General features: G+C 36.6%; 1 protein-coding gene across 3 annotated transcripts; it reads left to right on the top strand.

The window, feature by feature from the left end:
• Nucleotides 1-13,301, top strand: slc25a14 (solute carrier family 25 member 14). 3 transcript variants are annotated; one of them, XM_016267649.1, is made up of 9 exons: nucleotides 1-135; nucleotides 710-810; nucleotides 1,800-1,938; nucleotides 4,663-4,757; nucleotides 8,303-8,388; nucleotides 10,013-10,108; nucleotides 10,200-10,324; nucleotides 10,439-10,652; nucleotides 12,833-13,301. In XM_016267649.1, the coding sequence occupies exons 2-9, from the start codon at nucleotides 747-749 to the stop codon at nucleotides 12,872-12,874; spliced, it is 861 nt and encodes a 286-aa protein (XP_016123135.1). In that variant the 5' UTR covers nucleotides 1-135; nucleotides 710-746; the 3' UTR covers nucleotides 12,875-13,301. The 3 variants fall into 3 exon arrangements, with proteins under 3 accessions (XP_016123135.1, XP_016123134.1, XP_016123133.1); XM_016267648.1 differs by having other exon boundaries at nucleotides 1-163; nucleotides 715-810; XM_016267647.1 differs by having other exon boundaries at nucleotides 1-163; nucleotides 712-810.
• Nucleotides 13,302-17,486: the final 4,185 nt, after the last annotated feature.

Below are 17,486 nucleotides of genomic sequence, written 5' to 3'. Positions count from 1 at the left end.
GTCGCGGTGAATTGCGTTCCTGCTAGAGACACATGATGGGGAACTGAATGCCGTATGTGCGCTCCTGGAGTTTGACTGCGAAAACTACTGTAATCCTACATGTTGTCGAGACGATGGAGTCCAAAATAAAATAACAGAGGTGACTGAAGCACCAAGCCCTCAGGTATGTGAGCTCATGAGGCGATATTGACTAGAACGTCGTGATTACTCCGTTTTGTACTTTATAATGGTGAGAAGAGTTGCAAGCCGTTAACGTTAGATGTCGGATACGGAACCAAGTACAGCGATATTTCATGCTACAACACAGACACATCGTATATATTATATTCGTGCGTTTGGTGGCTATACGCCACTCTTTTTAATTTTAAACGGTAACCTTAAAAGTTACGTGTTACACGGTTTGATCAAAATAGGCGAGCCGCTACTTGCTGTCACTCAACCTCCTTGACGGCGGAAGTAGGTGGAGCATCAGATCATTTCGACTAATCGGCATCGCCGACAAAATGATTGACAGCGTGTACAACCAATAGGATTTCCGCAAATCTCCTATGGCGCTTGCAATGAATCTTTAATGCGGTTCGTCTTATTCCGGTGCACATTTGTCTATGCGTCTGACAAGACTGGCTGTGACACAGACGGGTAGCGCTATGTTGTACAATGTGAGATTAAAACAGCTGATTTGCTCCTATTTTGGCTTTCTGCTGATTTTAGTAGGACTCCATCAAGCCGAAGGGGCCGCAACAGAAATGGCAAACCTGAACTGGAAGCCTTTTGTCTATGGGGGAATGGCCTCAATTGTCGCAGAATTCGGTGAGTCTGTGCACCTGCTGTTTTTACATCATCATCATCATCATCTATTACAGATCTCTTTAGTCATTAATGGTTGCATAGAGCATCAAACCTGAACTGGAAGCCTTTTGTCTATGGGGGAATGGCCTCAATTGTCGCAGAATTCGGTGAGTCTGTGCACCTGCTGTTTTTACATCATCATCATCATCATCATCTATTACAGATCTCTTTAGTCATTAATGGTTGCATAGAGCAGGTCCTAACACATGTTAAGATCTCAAATGGAGTGCCATAATGCATACTAATATTTGAGAGAGAATATAGATCATTTTTGTTTTGCTTACATGTCCAATAACTGATATATTGAAACGTGTTTCTACTTTTTGACACACTTAAATGTAAATAATTATTAGGCGAGAAGAACAATAAAATATATGCATTACAAGTATATTTTTATTATTAACATTAATTATTATTTAAGTCATTGTTATTACTATTAGTTGCAGTATTGAAATATACTGTCATATAGATTTTACAGTACTTTCTTTAGAAGCACAATTACTTTTTTTGCCACGTTGAAGGGACTGTGAAATGAGCCTTGATTGTTAATGCAAGGGCACTTTCATTTCCCCACCACAGTGTACAACAGGGCTGCCCAAACTCGGTCCTGGAGGGCCGGTGTCCTGCAGAGTTTAGCTCCAACTTGCCTCAACACACCTGCCTTTAAGTTTCTAGTATGCCCAGTAAGAGCTTGATTAGCTGGTTCAGGGGTGTTTAATTGGGGTTGGAGCTAAACTCTTCAGGACACCGGCCCTCCAGGACCGAGTTTGTGCAGCCCTGGTGTACAATAAAACTGAAAGAGTCTGGGGTGGGACATTAGATGAAAGATAAGAGAGACAATAGACATTCACAACTGAAGCTGATAATAGATAAAGTACTAGTATGCATAAAGTATTTATAGATTAGATTATTAAATCACCCATTGATCATTTGATAATTAAATCTTGCAGGTACGTTTCCCATTGATCTCACAAAAACACGGCTCCAGGTTCAAGGGCAGACGCACTGTATGGAGGTCCGATATCGGGGCATGTTCCACGCTTTGATCAGGATTGGTCGTGAAGAAGGCATCCGGGCATTGTACTCTGGGTGAGTGCAGATTATTTGAATATTCTGAGTGACAGCAAATGCTTAATTTGTGGTGGAGCATTTGTGTTCCCTTTTAAAGGCATATTTGCAACCCATGCAGTGGTTTAAAGAGGTCATATGATGCTTTTTTTAAAGATCATTATTTTGTGTATTTGGTGTAACAGAATATGTTGACATGCTTTAATGTTCAAAAAACACATTATTTTTCAAATACTTTACATTATTGTAGGTCCTCTATGCCCCGCCTCTCTCAAACGCTTCGTTTTCTACAAAGTCCCTCCTTCCGACAAGCGCAGTCTGCTCTGATTGGCCAGCTGACCCAGTGCATTGTGATTGGCCGAACACCGCAAGCACTCGTCGGAAATGTAACGCCCCTTACCATAATCGCGAGCTTCATCTTTCAAAATAAATGTAAAGACAGTACATAATGTCATTAGTTTTACCATCAGTTCAATCATGCGGTTACTGAAGCCACGCCTTCTTTCTTTGCGCGCACATTTGGGCCGCATTATGCTACTATTTCCACAGTGAGGTAGATATGTGGGGGCGTGTTAGAATGAGCCGTTTTAGGGGGGTGTGGCAGAGTCTTAACTTTGATAAAGAATATCTCTTTGGTTTTGAGACTTTAGTCTTTGTAACTTCAGGGATCTTATCTATGCACAATCAGCTTGTAACACTCCAAAGAGAAAGGAAAACTTGAAATTGCATCATATGACCCCTTTAAATACAGCTGATAGCTGTAATAAACTCTAAATATAGATATTTAATTCACATGATCTGCACGGGTCTGTAGAGGAGCTGAGTCAAGTGAAACTGGCCCACTGCTTTGGCATGAGCAGACTGCAGTCGTTCGAGTTTAGCTTAGTCGTGTTGTCTATGTGTCACTGAGCATTTTGTTTTTCAAACCATCATCTCTCATATTAATGTGCTGTTTTTCTTTTTCTTTTTTTTCTGGCCAGAAGCTTACAGTTTCTGTCATTTCCTATAATTTTCTTTTAAAACACTTTTAGGTCTATGCATTCATTATTATTAATAGAAATTTTGTTGGCATTTAAACGTACGTAAGTTAGTTAGTTTACGTAATCGTTCAAAGCGGCAATTAATCGATCAAAGTCCACTTATGTTATTCTGAGTGCTTAAGATGTGTTTTTTTATTTCTACAGGTCATCTTAAGGGTTTTTCCATTGTTTTAATTTAATGTTAGTATAACATTATAATACCATGCATATTTTTACTTTTTTATTATTATTTAAAGAAGAAACCAATCCAATGTACATTTGACATTTGAGCCTTAATGCTATAGAAAAGCAATAAGTTTTTCAGTTTGAGTGTTTTCAGCTTATTTATTTTCATATAAAAATATGGCATGCAGTTGCTTCAAACAATGGTATAAACATCATTCAGTGTAAATTGTGATCATCGTAATTAATAATCGCAATTACAATTTCAAGGGAATAATCGCCAATTATGATCTTTGTCATAATCGTGTAGCCCTACACATACATGTATATATTTAAGGAAAATATGTTGTTTATATGTTAAATATATTTATCTGTAATATAAATATATACATGAAAATATTTTCAAAATATATACTGTATGTGTGTGTATTTATATATATACATAATAAATATACACAGTACACACGCATATATTATGTAAACAAAAACTTTTATTTTGGATGCGATTAATCGCGATTAATCGTTTGACAGCACTACTTTTTTCACTTGTCTTGCAATAATCTGATTCATGAATGAGTCTTTTCAATGAACCTGTTGAATGGGCTTGCAAATCTCACAGGATGATTCTTTTGTGAATTAGACTCATCCAGTCTCAACTGTTCCTGAGTCAAAAACCCACTGATTCAATGATTGGGTTAGAGCAGGGGTGCCCAAACTCGGTCCTGGAGGGCCCTGAAGAGTTTAGCTCCAACCCCAATTAAACACACCTGAACCAGCTAATCAAGCTCTTACTAGGCATACTAGAAACTTGAAGACAGGTGTGTTGAGGCAAGTTGGAGCTAAACTCTGCAGGACACCGGCCCTCCAGGACCGAGGTTGGGCACCCCTGGGTTAGAGCAACGTCTCCAGGGTTACTTCCAGGTTCAGTATTATTTGGTCTTCAGGGTTACTTGATTATTACAGGCAGGTGTGCTGGAGCAGAATTGGAACTGAAGTTTGCAGGATGGTAGCTCTCCATGAGCATGGTTGGAGATCGCTGGTGTACGTCATTCACCACTGATCACAACACTTTGGCATTGTGGCAGAATTTTGCATGGGTGGGTCGTGGATGCCATCTTTTTTCAGAAAAAACAAAATCTAGTTCTAAATGTAAGAAAAATCTTGTCCTTTTTTTAAAGCGCTGTATCTTTGTGACTGTATTCCTGTTATCAAGTTATTGAATATGAAGAATATTTGTTTAAATCTCAATTATGGAAATATATTTCCTTTAAAAACAAAATCCTGTTTTTCTTATGAAATCAACTATGGTAAAATGTCCTACTTCTGTTGAACCTCTTTGCACAAAAGTTTGCATATATGCTTTGCATGTTTTTGTCTTTGTCTTTGCAATGGCCAATCATTCAACTAACAGTGCTTGTGAGTCATTGCATGGTCTTGTGATGTATTTTAGACTGTCATTTAAACACTAATCTATTTAGATTTTCATTAACCCCAGTATGGAAATAAAGCATTGACCTTGAAGTTGTGTGCTTTTTATTCACAGAATTTCACCTGCACTCCTCCGACAAGCTTCCTATGGGACAATCAAGATCGGTACATACAACACACTGAAGAAACTGTTTGTTAGTCATCCAGAAGGTGGGTTTATGGGATGAATCCCTTGATACTGTTCATGTTGTACAAGATCTTTTCCATACAACATTGCATTATGAGAATAGAACATCATGGTTGCCACTTGATTTCTTCAGTGATGTCACTAACTCTAACTCTCATCAAAGTCATGGTGTTGAAATCATTTTTTGACTCACTCAACCAGTTTTGTAGGGGTAGCAGTCCTGAAATTTGAACAGTTTGTTTGGATTTTGCAAACAATGGCATCAAGACGTCGCTGACGTGACTTTTCGCTAAATTGTCTAAACTGTAAAAAAAACGATGTATATTTTCTTAATTGATAACCTTCTTTATGACTGTATACGGAAGCTCTATGAGATAAGGAGTGAATTGTCTCCAGAGAATTATCTATGCCTTAATGTGTTGAGTGATACAGACTAGTCACTAACATGTCAGACAGCACGATGTTAACATGTTGCACACATCCGGTCACAATTGCTTTATTCCAATATCTAATGAGTTGCCCAAAGAGGCAAAAAGTATGTCAAAAGAGAGCACATTTTTTATTAGCATGCATAGATTAGATTAGAGTAGCAATACTGTTAAAGTGCCCCTATTATGGATATTATGATTACCTTTCATGCAGTGTGTAACACAGCTCTAAGTGAATGAAAACATCCTGCAAAGTTTTAAATCTGAAAGTGCACCGTGTATAAAGTTATTGTCTCTCAAAAGAAAGGGTCGATTCTGAATCATTGAAACGAGTCGTTATTAAAACAAATCCCAAGCCGTTTCATGTTGAGTCAACATGAAACATTAGCATATTGCTCGCCCACTTGTTGGTCTTTTCGCGTTGGTCTGAATGAAAATGCAAATTCATTCTGTGCCACTAGCTGCCGCTTTTGGAGCGGTAAAAATAGTGGTTTCCCCGGTAACACTGTACACACAAAGCAGCACTGTGTTCACAAACGCTGCTTTATCAGGGATTACAGGCATGATGAAATGAGAATGAGACCAATTGGACCAATCACCGCAGATTAGCATCACGCAAAGGAGGGGGTAGGAAAAATTTATCGTTATACGAATCGTTTAGTAATCATTGAGCAAATAAGGTAAAAAAAAAATGCATATTATAAGACAATGAAAATGTTTTTTGACCTTGCATGCATGTCAACCTGTTGTTGGGGACTCCCAAAACCAAAATATGAACCTTTCATTAACCTATAATAGGTGCACTTTAACAGACTCTACCGAAATCAATGCTGAGCATTGGTCCAGCATTCATTTAGTTGCCATGAGTAGTGTTTGTGTAGATATGCGTAAGTAATTGTTAAGAGTTGCCTATGAACGCATTTCAGATCAGCATTGATCTGAATGATTCATTCAGATCAATGAATAAGAATGCATTTTAATTAGCTACCTAACTGTGCCGTAACTGTCAAGAGAACAATAAATGCTGTCTCTTATGTGCTAATCTGAGTTTGTCCTAACCAGCTGTGATCACACTGAGTGTCACAATGTTGGTTTTTATTTCTGTGCCGTTGTGATGAGTAGTCCTGCCCACAGTGACATTTTTTGGATCAAGTTTCTACTCCACATAAATTTATTTTATGGGCATTTAATTTTTTTTCTGTTTCTCAGTTTACTGCACAAATAACTTGCCAAGTTGAATAGTGATTAGGGCTACAAATGCGATAAATTCATGTAATAATGTAATGATTTTCATTAGGTTTCTCATATTATTCTGGATTCTTAACTATTCCCTCAATTGAGAAACATTTTTCACAAAGTGATAGATACATTTCAGATTTTCTGATGCAGATTTTTTACAAATCGGAAATGCATGCATTTTTGTAGGTTCTACAGACAGACAGACTTTATATATTTAATAATCAATAGAATCTGACATGGTGAAAGCAATGACTTGTACTGACTGATTTATATGTTTTTTTTTTTTTTTTTAACAAGTGTTTTGATGCTAAAATGAACTGCCACGTCCGAGCCATTTGTTTAGAAATCCGACTAAATTGTTGAGCTGTATGGTTTTTGATTTATTTAAATGTCCATTCAAAAATGTTTCAATCCATAACACTCTTGTTCATCTTTGAAACACAAATTAAGATATTCTTAATGAAACCTTAGAGATCTCTGACCCTCGACTGAAAATCCATTCAGCTTCAAAACTTTCATAAAGAGATTGTAAAAGTAGCGCATCATATTTAATATGCAAATTTCTAAAGCCTCTAAATTAACATGATCAAGACTTTGCTGAAAACCTGCTGTATACATATTTACTACATGCCTTCTGTTGTCTTACTGGTCATGTATTTTTTGTTGTTGCTGAAAATCATTTGAGTGTAATTCTATAAACATCCCTCAGGTACACGTCTTTTTGCTGTGAAATCTTTACTGATTTCAATCATTTAAATGTAAAAATAACTTATTGTGTTAGTGATATTTCAAGATGAACATTTACTCAACTGAAGCAATTAAGTTTGATTGATTCTTCTAAAAAATGATGTATGTATAGTCAAACACATCAGGCTTTTGAGAAATAATTATTTGTACTTCTCACAATCAACATTGTATTGCATTTATATGTTTTGCCCACAAAATATAATCACCAGAACTTAATGATCATAAAGCTAAGCATTTAAATACCTGTGACTGTTGCTTTAGCTGGTGGCTTTTGACTAAGTGAATGGTGTAATACACAGTGGGATTTACATAAGCATAGTTTTTTTGTTTGTTTTTTAGACTTAAATGTAGCATTTAGCTCAATTTTCCACCATTACGCCACAAACCCCCAGCTCTACCAATACTGAACTACAAAACAAGGTGTAACCACCATCACTAATGTGCGGTCCAAACAAAAGGTGCTGAAGCGGCAGACAGACACATCTCTAGCATTACCTTATCTGGTGCTGGCGCCAGCGGATTTCCATCTGAAATGGTACAAAATCTTCTCTTCTCTGCAAACAGTAGAATGGCCACAGCTAGGCCAACAGTAGCTTTTTATTGTATTGAATGAACAGGCTGTATTTAGGCTCTTTTGGCCAATTTCTGTTGCTTTCACTCTGCATGCTTTTCCAAGGATGTTGCCACTTTGTGTCAAATGCTTATTTTGATATAGGCGTAGCTTTGCCTGTTAGTGTGGGGGTACTAATGCCTGTTCTGCTGCCAAACTGAATGGCTGTTCTGACTGTTGGTCACATTAATTTAAGGAATTAGTTTAACTATTGATCGAAATTTGATCAGCATTTTGTCATCACACTAAACTCTGATCTCATTCATTCATCTCTCTTTTGTGTGCCTTCTTGCTCAGTAAAGGCTGGGTGCCACATCTTAAAATAGTGGAATAAGACCTTACTTGAAGAGCTTTTACAAAAATAGGGCTTTTTGGGTGATTTTTGAATTAGGAATTTGATTATTGCTTGTCTATCTTTTTCCTGCTTTGCTCTCTGTAATATTACTGATTTATTATTGAATTGTTAAACTGTTTTTGTTCTGTGGCTTTTATGGAAGGACATTTTGAATCTAATGGCTGCTCTTATCTTTTTTTTTTTCTTCAGATGAGACTATGGTGATTAATGTGTTTTGTGGTGTGGTGTCTGGAGTTTTGTCGTCCTCTTTGGCAAATCCAACTGATGTGCTTAAGGTAAGTAAAATCAAATCAACATCTCCTTTAAAACCAATCAATACAAATGTTGGTATAAAAAATCCCAAAGTTGTAATATAACTGTGCATGGTACTTAAATGTACTTATATTAATGTTTTTAGGTTATTTACATTACATATCCATTAGGTTTTAGCAGTTGCGTAATTATCTAGAAAGCAGGGTGACTCATGGTTAAGATAATTCTTACATAAAATAACCTCAGAGTTATTTTTGATTTTGAATTAAAATTTGACAAGTCAATTCTGTAGTGAGAGCCAGCTCTCTGCAGTTTAAGTAACTTTGCAAGCTGAAAAATTGCTTACTTTTAATTATTTGGAGACTGTCATTCATGCATTCATTTTAATCAAGCTACATTACTGTAATGCCCTTCATGCTGGAATTAGCCAGTCCTTACTTTCACATCATTTGTTGAGATAGTGAATTGGTGGGTTTTTGTTAAATGTGAGCCAAAATCATCACAATTAAAAGAACCAAAGACTTAAACTACTTCAGTCTGTGTGCATTGAATTTATTTAATACACGAGTTTCACAATTTGAGTTGAATTACTGAAATAAATGAACTTTTCCATGACATTCTAATTTATTGAGATGCACCTGTACAACTGGCACAGTACACCGCAGAATTGACCAATGTATAGTCTGGTACTTTATATGAAGTTTTGTCCATATATTCAGACAAATTTGGTGTTTTTTCATTTAGACATAAACATACTTTATGCAAGTACACAAACTCAGCCACAGCATTTGGCCATTTGCATGAAAAATGCTTTAAGGATAGTAAGAAGTTAATGAGCAAGCTTAAAGGCACAATATGTAATTTTTGCCGCTAGAGGGCGCGTATTCAAAATAAATAAAGAGGCACTGAGTGTGGAATCATGGGATTTGTCTTCATCCCCACAGCCGATGCAATCCGATGGGACTCGGGCAGAAATCATGTTCATGGATGAGCTAATGATTTATTAATGTAGTAGAATGAAGCAGGGTGAGTCTGAAAGCCTTCGAAGTGAAACGAGGCAGCTGAATGAGCGCGACACACGGCAGCGGAGCTTTTATTATGCCACAGTCGACCGCTTCCGCTTCTTCCGGTCGTGTGTATGGGGGGTAAAGCAGCGCTGTTTTATCATACTAGATACATTTGAAAGTTCTGTTATTATGCTACTCTGTGCGGTCGTCACCGGTCTAATAAAACGCACAACATATTAAAGCGTCTTTGGTGTTTCCATATTTTCTACAAAACAAAACCGGAAATCGAGGGGTTATGACGTCATTGGCAGGCGACACAATAACACTATAGACACGGTCCGTGTCACTAGTTAAAATTGCTTATTTCTCTGGATTTAAACATTCTTCGAAACATTTTGGATAATGCAAGTACACAAGTCAGCAAAATATATAACACTGCTCTATTGGTTTTTGGATATTTTAATAAAAAAATCGTACATATTGTGCCTTTAAGTATGCATGCTCGTGGCTCTGTGTGCGTACTTGTATTAAAAATGTTTTTGGCCTTATCTTTAGCCTCACTTTTAGATTTTACAACACCGATCACACTGAGTTTTTTTTATCTTATGTTTTATCCTATTATTTCCCTCTGCTTTTTCAGATTCGCATGCAGGCTCAAGGCAGCCTGTTACAGGGAAGCATGATGTCTAATTTCATCAACATTTACCAGACAGAAGGCACGCGAGGCCTGTGGAGGGTGAGTGCTTTCATTGTCTCATCTTTCACATCGGTGGCGAGAAATGTGTGGCCATCAGTTGTTTGAACTGTGATGTTTTGATTGTTTTCAGGGTGTAATTCCTACTGCACAGAGGGCAGCCATCGTGGTGGGTGTAGAGCTGCCCGTTTATGACATCACCAAGAAGCATTTGATTCGTTCAGGCCTCATGGGAGACACAGTGTTCACTCATTTCATGTGAGTATCTCTACCAGTACTTGCTGTGTCAATTCAAAATTTTATTTATTTATGAGGCACAAACTTGGACTTTAATGAGGAACGTGATCCATATTGTTTCTTCTGTTTATTTAGTTCCAGTTTCACGTGTGGTCTGGCAGGTGCTTTGGCCTCCAACCCAGTGGATGTGGTGAGGACACGTATGATGAATCAGCGTGTGCTCGCAGGCAACCCTCTGTACAAGGGCACCCTGGACGGACTCATGCAGACCTGGAAAAACGAAGGATTTTTTGCTCTCTATAAAGGCTTCTGGCCCAACTGGCTGCGTCTGGGGCCCTGGAACATAATTGTATCCTTTAGCAATAAAATGTATTGTTTTGACTTAATATTCATATTTTGATCCTTGGTTTTGTAGTGTTTGCTTAGTCAAACCACTAGAGGTCAGCATATTACAACATCAAGTTAGCTGGCGTTTTCACCCAAGCTTTGAGACTTTTTCTTTACTACACAAGTTAGTAGTTTTCTTTCCCCTTTTAATCAACAGCACATACAGTAATTGCCTCTGATTGTTGGCTGTTTTTATACACACACACACACACACACACACACACACACATATATATATATAGAGTGGCCTCAAAAAGTGTTTGGACAGCTAGGCCACAAAGAATGCACTGTGTAAGTATGTTTGCATTAAAAGAATGGTTCACCCAAAAATTAAAATTTACTCACCAAGGTATGTAATGCTAAATTTATCTGATTTTAGCATTACATCACTTGCTCACCAATGGATACTTTGCAGTGAATGAATGTCGTCTGATAACAACTGAGAGCTGATAAAAACATCACCTTATTCCACAAGTAATCCACACGATTCCAGTCCATTAGTTAACATCTTGTGAAATGAAAAGTAAAAAACAAATTCATTAAGATGTTTTTAACTTCAAACCATGGAAATGCGTCCATAGTCCAGAGTCTTGTCTGAATCAGGAGAGAAATATGCACAGATCAAGTACTGTTTACAAGCAAAACCTGTCTAAAACGGTTCTAAACAAATATTTTGGTGGATTTTGATGTAAGTGGAGAACAGCGTTATCGGCTGATAAAAGGTATTTTTACTTCACCATTGGCCGATGGTTTAAAGGGGTCATATGATGCTATTTTAAAGATCATTATTTTGTGTATTTGGTGTAACAGAATATGTTGACATGCTTTAATGTTCAAAAAACACATTATTTTTCAAATACTGTACATTATTGTAGGTCCTCTATGCCCCGCCTCTCTCAAACACGTCGTTTTCAACAAAGCCCCCTCCTTTGACAAGCGCAGTCTGCTCTGATTGGCCAGCTGATCCAGTGCATTGTGATTGGCCGAACACTACAAGTACGCGTCGGAAATGTAACGTCCCTTACCATAATCACGAGCTTCAAGCTTTCAAAGTAAATATCAAGACAGTTAATAATGTCGTTAGTTTTACCATCAGTTCAAGCCCGAAAGGGCAACAGAGTCGCGTGACAGACACAGTGATGATGCAGTACACAAGCCGCAGTTAAGACAGCTGACGTGCTATGATTTCTGACAGGCAGTTCACTCTCCTGTGATGTGACCCTGTTCCCCTCTCACACACACACACACACACACGACGCGTTACTCTGCGCTGCACAAAACTCTGCATTTGAACAGTCAATAGCAAATACTTAAACTACTAACAAACCATACTGATCAGTCAAAAGAGGGCAAAAAACGTGTCAGACTGCAACTCATTCTGTGTGTAAAGAAAATCACTTGTTGACTTTAGGGCTGTCACCCGATAATACTGCGTCAACTGTTAAAAATAGTGACATTAAAGCAGGCTCTGTTTGACCCTATGAAGTCACACCACGAAATAAACATGAATGAACGTCAGAAGGTATGTTGAAGGATACAGGACAAATTACCGAAATGTTTGATGTCTCGTGTAATTATTCAGCGTTTCAATCAAAAGAAAGGCATCAAATAAAACCGCTTGTGATCAGTATGTCACTTAACGTTGCATTTACCACAGGAAAGTTATCCAGTGTTCACAGTTGGTTAGTTGGCTATAAAAAAGCATATCTTGCCAGCAGTGAATTCCCCTTTAAGTGTTTGAAAGTGTCCAAATGCATTGCAAAGACATTGTATATAAGAATATTCATTCATTACCAACAAACTATACTTCAGATGTGTGTGTTTATTGAAGTCGTGCAGCCAGTCAGTCAGTAATGATACTCGCACAAAACTTTGGATATGGTGGTCAGTGAAAATAATGAAAACTTGCAGTGCAGTTCAGTAAGTGAATCTGATCATGACTCAATCGATCTGATCTATTCGCTAAAGGATTCGCCAGACTGATTCAAATGGTTATCTTTTTGAACCGTGTTTGTTTTTAACTATTCATTAAAATAATAAGCATAATATTTGTGTGTGGGTTTACTTGTGCATCTTTTAGATGAATGAGTTGACTGTATACAGAGTTTATGATTTTCTTGTGATCCTTGACTTAAGTTTCAGTTCTTCATCACCTTTGAGCAGCTGAAGAAGCTTCCATTGTAGAGTTTGTGACTTGACTGAACTGTGTATGTGCTTGTGTGTTTGTGTGTGTGTGTGTGTGTGTGTGTGTGTGTCTAGGGCTTCTGTCCTTCAGCATTTTCCCTCCCTTCTCCATCACACACCTAGAAGTATTTTTAAGAACATTTATTTTGTTCTTATTTGCATTGTACATACTTGACCTATTTAAACACACTTGTTTTTGCACCTAAATGTTTTATTTTTCACTTCTGGCAGCTATCTCGTCCGACAGCGCCATGTTCACAGGCCCAGTGGTGTTTTCATAATATATGCTTGAGAAGCCGCACTGGTGAATATTTGAGGTAAAGGGTAAATAGTTTCTCCACACTGGCTTGAGAGTTTGGCATTATAGCATAGAGCTTAAAGTTACTAAAAACACATCCGCCATATGGGGGATGTAAAGCAATAGTTTAGTGTAGAACTGAATGCAGTTGGTGAATAGGCGCCATGTTCACAGGCCCAGTGGTGTTTTCATAATATATGCTTGAGAAGCCGCACTGGTGAATATTTGAGGTAAAGGGTAAATAGTTTCTCCACACTGGCTTGAGAGTTTGGCATTATAGCATAGTGCTTAAAGTTACTAAAAACACATCCGCCATATGGGGGATGTAAAGCAATAGTTTAGTGTAGAACTGAATGCAGTTGGTGAATATAAGCAGGAATATTTGAGGTCCACGCACTCCAAATTAGATATTGTCCTTGTAATTTAAAATGCTCACATGTAAACACAGCTTCAGTGATAAGAATGTATTTTGCTTCATCTGTAGACTGCAGATATGATTGCCCATGTTGCAAACTTCTAAACAGCCCAAATTAATACCAAAGGAACTAGTAAGGGGTGCTGTGGCCTCATATCATGTATATTTGAGCTCAATGGGCATTCATAAAACATGAGCAAATTTCAGTGTAGCTTAAGTCTGTTCTTGCGCAAGTGGTCGCATTTAATTCAGCATTGCACAGAAATTCTGTTGTGCGCAAAAAGCTGCTTTTATGTGATACTATGTCAAGGACCCCTGAAAAGCTCCATGGAAATGGGTGAGAAGTTTATGCTTGAACATGTACAAAATCCTAAGCACTTGTGACATTGCAACTTTTTTTTTTTGCCATGTACATTTGCATGTGTGTATGTAGCGTGTGTGTGCTTGCGTTCTGAGAAGCACATGTAAAATGTCATATTTTGGCAGCTGTGAAAGTGTAAATACGGCTACTGTACGATAGAATAAAATATTAGCATATGTAGTTGTTTGTTTGTTAATTTTAAACCAGATTTTGTGGTAATGGGTGTCAGTAGCATTTTTGAGTGCTTGCCTCTTTGCCAAAGTGTACATGTATTAAACCAGAACTGCACTGATGTTGCTGGTTTTTAAAAGTGACACATTATTATTGTTATTATTGGGAAAGTACTGTTACATATTTATCATTGTATGTCATCATATTTCAAGCCTTACCACTTCCTGCTTTTATATTTATGCCTTTGCCTGGTTGTTTTATGCTTCTCGGTATGCTAGCCAAACAAGAAGTGTTGAACTTCTGCTATAATTTACTGTCTATATTGTTCTGTCATAATCGTTAAAATGCAAATCACAATGTACTGTAAACTTCTAAGCAAACATTCTTGCTTAAGCTATATGGACAAGCTGTTCTTCATATGACTTTAAGGGGACAAGATTAAAAGGTTTAATGTATGTAATGCGTGGGTTTCAGGCGTTTTCATGTTATACTTGCTTCCAATTTTTTTCTGAACTTTGGCTTTTGCTAGATTGGCGACTACAGCATGGTGCATGATGGTTTCCTCTCTAAATAACTTTGGAAAATGCTTATTTCATTATGTGCAAAGATCAAGAACCACATTAACCCATGTGCCAGTGTTCTTCAGTTTATTGTTAGTAACTCACAAATCATAAGGTTGAGAACCTTTTTGCTGTTATGCTCCCACAGTTTTTTTTTTCTTTGCTAAATTGTAATTTTTTATTTTATTTTATACTGTTTTATTTTAATTTTTATTATATATATATATATATGGTTATTTTGTGTAGAGGTACTTTTAAATTTGTTCATTTGGATGTGTAATGGAAATCAGGATGAATTTTCTGACAATGAGGGAAATTATAGAACGTATTACCTAGATTCATTTGATAAATAAGGGATAGTGAAAATGTGCAGAATAAAAAGGGGTATATACACACTAATTTGGTAATCAAGTATTGAATAGTAAATATTATATCATATAGTAACTTTAATCCCCAGCACCACATGCAGAAAAACCATTGATACATTATATAATTGCTTGAAATTGCCAATTTCTTTGTGATCCAATCTTTTGGTTAAGTGTCTGGTGAACATAAACATAATTTATTATGACCTGTTGCTTGGATATACAATGAATTGTATCGAGAATGCCTTTTTTCTTTTGTGGATGGTTTGATTTATTTTGCTTTGTTTAATGTAACTGTGCACCCTGACAATAAATACAATGTTCACTGAAAATTGCTTGTCATTGGTCCCATTGAGGCGTAGGAGTAAACATCATACAATTCTAGTATTTATTATTTTTTTTATTTGATTGCATACAGGTTTAGTATCTGAGATGCATGCAATGGTATAATAAACTGTAAGACTGAGTTTCTGCATGAGTTGTTAATGCAGTTTATGAGGTTACAGGCATTGGATTAAAAAAGTGATTCATATTAATGATATTCGTATTAATAATATAGCATCATTCTGCAATCAGGCAATAGAAGAAACAATGCACTTCCATGCTAAGTGTTTATGCTGCTCCTGTATTCACAAAACATTTTATCTTGCCCCTAAGAGTTCTCATAAATAGAAGTTCTTAGGTAAGAGTTTCCTCCTAAAACCTGTTCACAAAGCTGCTGAGGAATGGAGAGAAATCTTAAGCTAAGAGAAAGGGTGGGGTTGACCTGGACCCATGGATGATATCAACAAGCTTAATATGCCCGCAGTGATTGACTGATATAGGGGATATGTCTGTCTGATTTAATCATAGAAATATTGTAAAACAAGGTATCATGTAGCTATATTAGTGACTTAGGAGACCTCTTGACTACCCCTAACTTTTCACAGGATTAGGATCTGATTTTAGCACTAAAATACTTTGCGAAATACTCTTAAAATACTCTTACGCCTAAAATTAGGACTGACATTATTTTTAAGAGTTTATCCTAAATTGGCAAGTTAGAAGCTACTTTTAACCTTAAGATGTTTTGTGAATACAGCCCCCATATTTAATCAGATCAGACTTATGACATTGCGAGTTTAAATTACATTTAACCAGTGTATAATCTCTAGAACAGAAATATTAGGAGAGTTAATATAAAAAAATACGATGTGGCAAAAAGTACTACAGTGTAGTACCGTGATTTGTGTGACTTGACACCATGGTATTACCATGGATATTTGGACATTTGATGTGGTATTCCTTTATTATCTTATGATAGGCACACACAGGGGCACAACCTCTATGCACTATATGCAGTGCATAGGGCCCCATTTCCCCCAAATCATTCTGTGAAAATCTTCATTAAGATTCATTTTGAAATAATCAAAAGCTTATTTGTTTAAAAAAAAAAAGTTAATAATGAAAGGAAAGATTTGTATTTGACTTTTGTTCAGAAATTTTAATTAGTTCAAAAATGATTAGCAAGTGAGCACAACTGCTCTCCCTTAAACATTACTGTCACACACAGTCATGGGTGCAAAAAAAACAGGGAAATTTGGAAAAATATTGCAATAAAATAAGGACAGCAAATCCAAGTGAAAAACAGATTGGTAAGCTTAACCTATCAAAACATTTTTTTTTTAAAGTTGTATGTTTGTGAATGAATGTTCGATTTACATTCGAAAGAAACAAAGGAGATTGTTAAAAGGGATGCAAAATATTTACATTTTGCTGTTTCAAATTCAAAATAGATCATTTGTGTAATTAATGTAGATGCAATGAGTTTTAAGTTTTTAAAAACCCTTGCTACTTCACACTTCAGTAACAAACAGTGCTGAACTTTGAAATGTTACAATAGTGATTTTTGCTACAACAGTGATTTTTAAATGTCTAAATATAAATCTAAAAGCAAAACAAGTGAACAGAACTATATTAGGGAGTGGGAATGTCTGATAAGCCAATGAGTAATCCTATGCAGCCATGTTTATAGTGGTAAAATAATGTCATTTTTATATGTAAAATGTTTGTTTTAAGTGGCAGAAATCTTCCATGTATGGGAAAAGGGGGGAAAAATATGAGTAAATTTGAGACAAATAAATAACAAAAAAGACTATACATGCCCCCAGAACTGCTTAACTAGAAAGTGAGCAATATTACGTGTTGTTTGAAAAAAAAATGTTTTAGGGTACTGCCTCGGGTCGAACAGCCTTCAGAGTTAGTTAGTTTGTTTACTTATTTATTTATTGGTTTTGTTTTTGTTATGGTATAGAAAATGGGGGAGGCGTCGCACATCTTTTACTCCTGATAAGTTTGAATCCCTCCAAGCACAAGCTAGTTACTGGACTTTTGGCATAATCTGCTAATGCAGATGAGCAAGTTGTGTTGAGAAACTGATTTGATCTGATAAAAATGATTTTG

Source organism: Sinocyclocheilus grahami, unplaced genomic scaffold, assembly GCF_001515645.1.
Source record: "Sinocyclocheilus grahami isolate Dianchi unplaced genomic scaffold, SAMN03320097.WGS_v1.1 scaffold39.1, whole genome shotgun sequence".
Lineage (NCBI taxonomy): Eukaryota > Metazoa > Chordata > Actinopteri > Cypriniformes > Cyprinidae > Sinocyclocheilus > Sinocyclocheilus grahami.
Note: the sequence above shows the minus strand (reverse complement) of the source record. Positions and strands in the feature narration are given on the sequence as shown.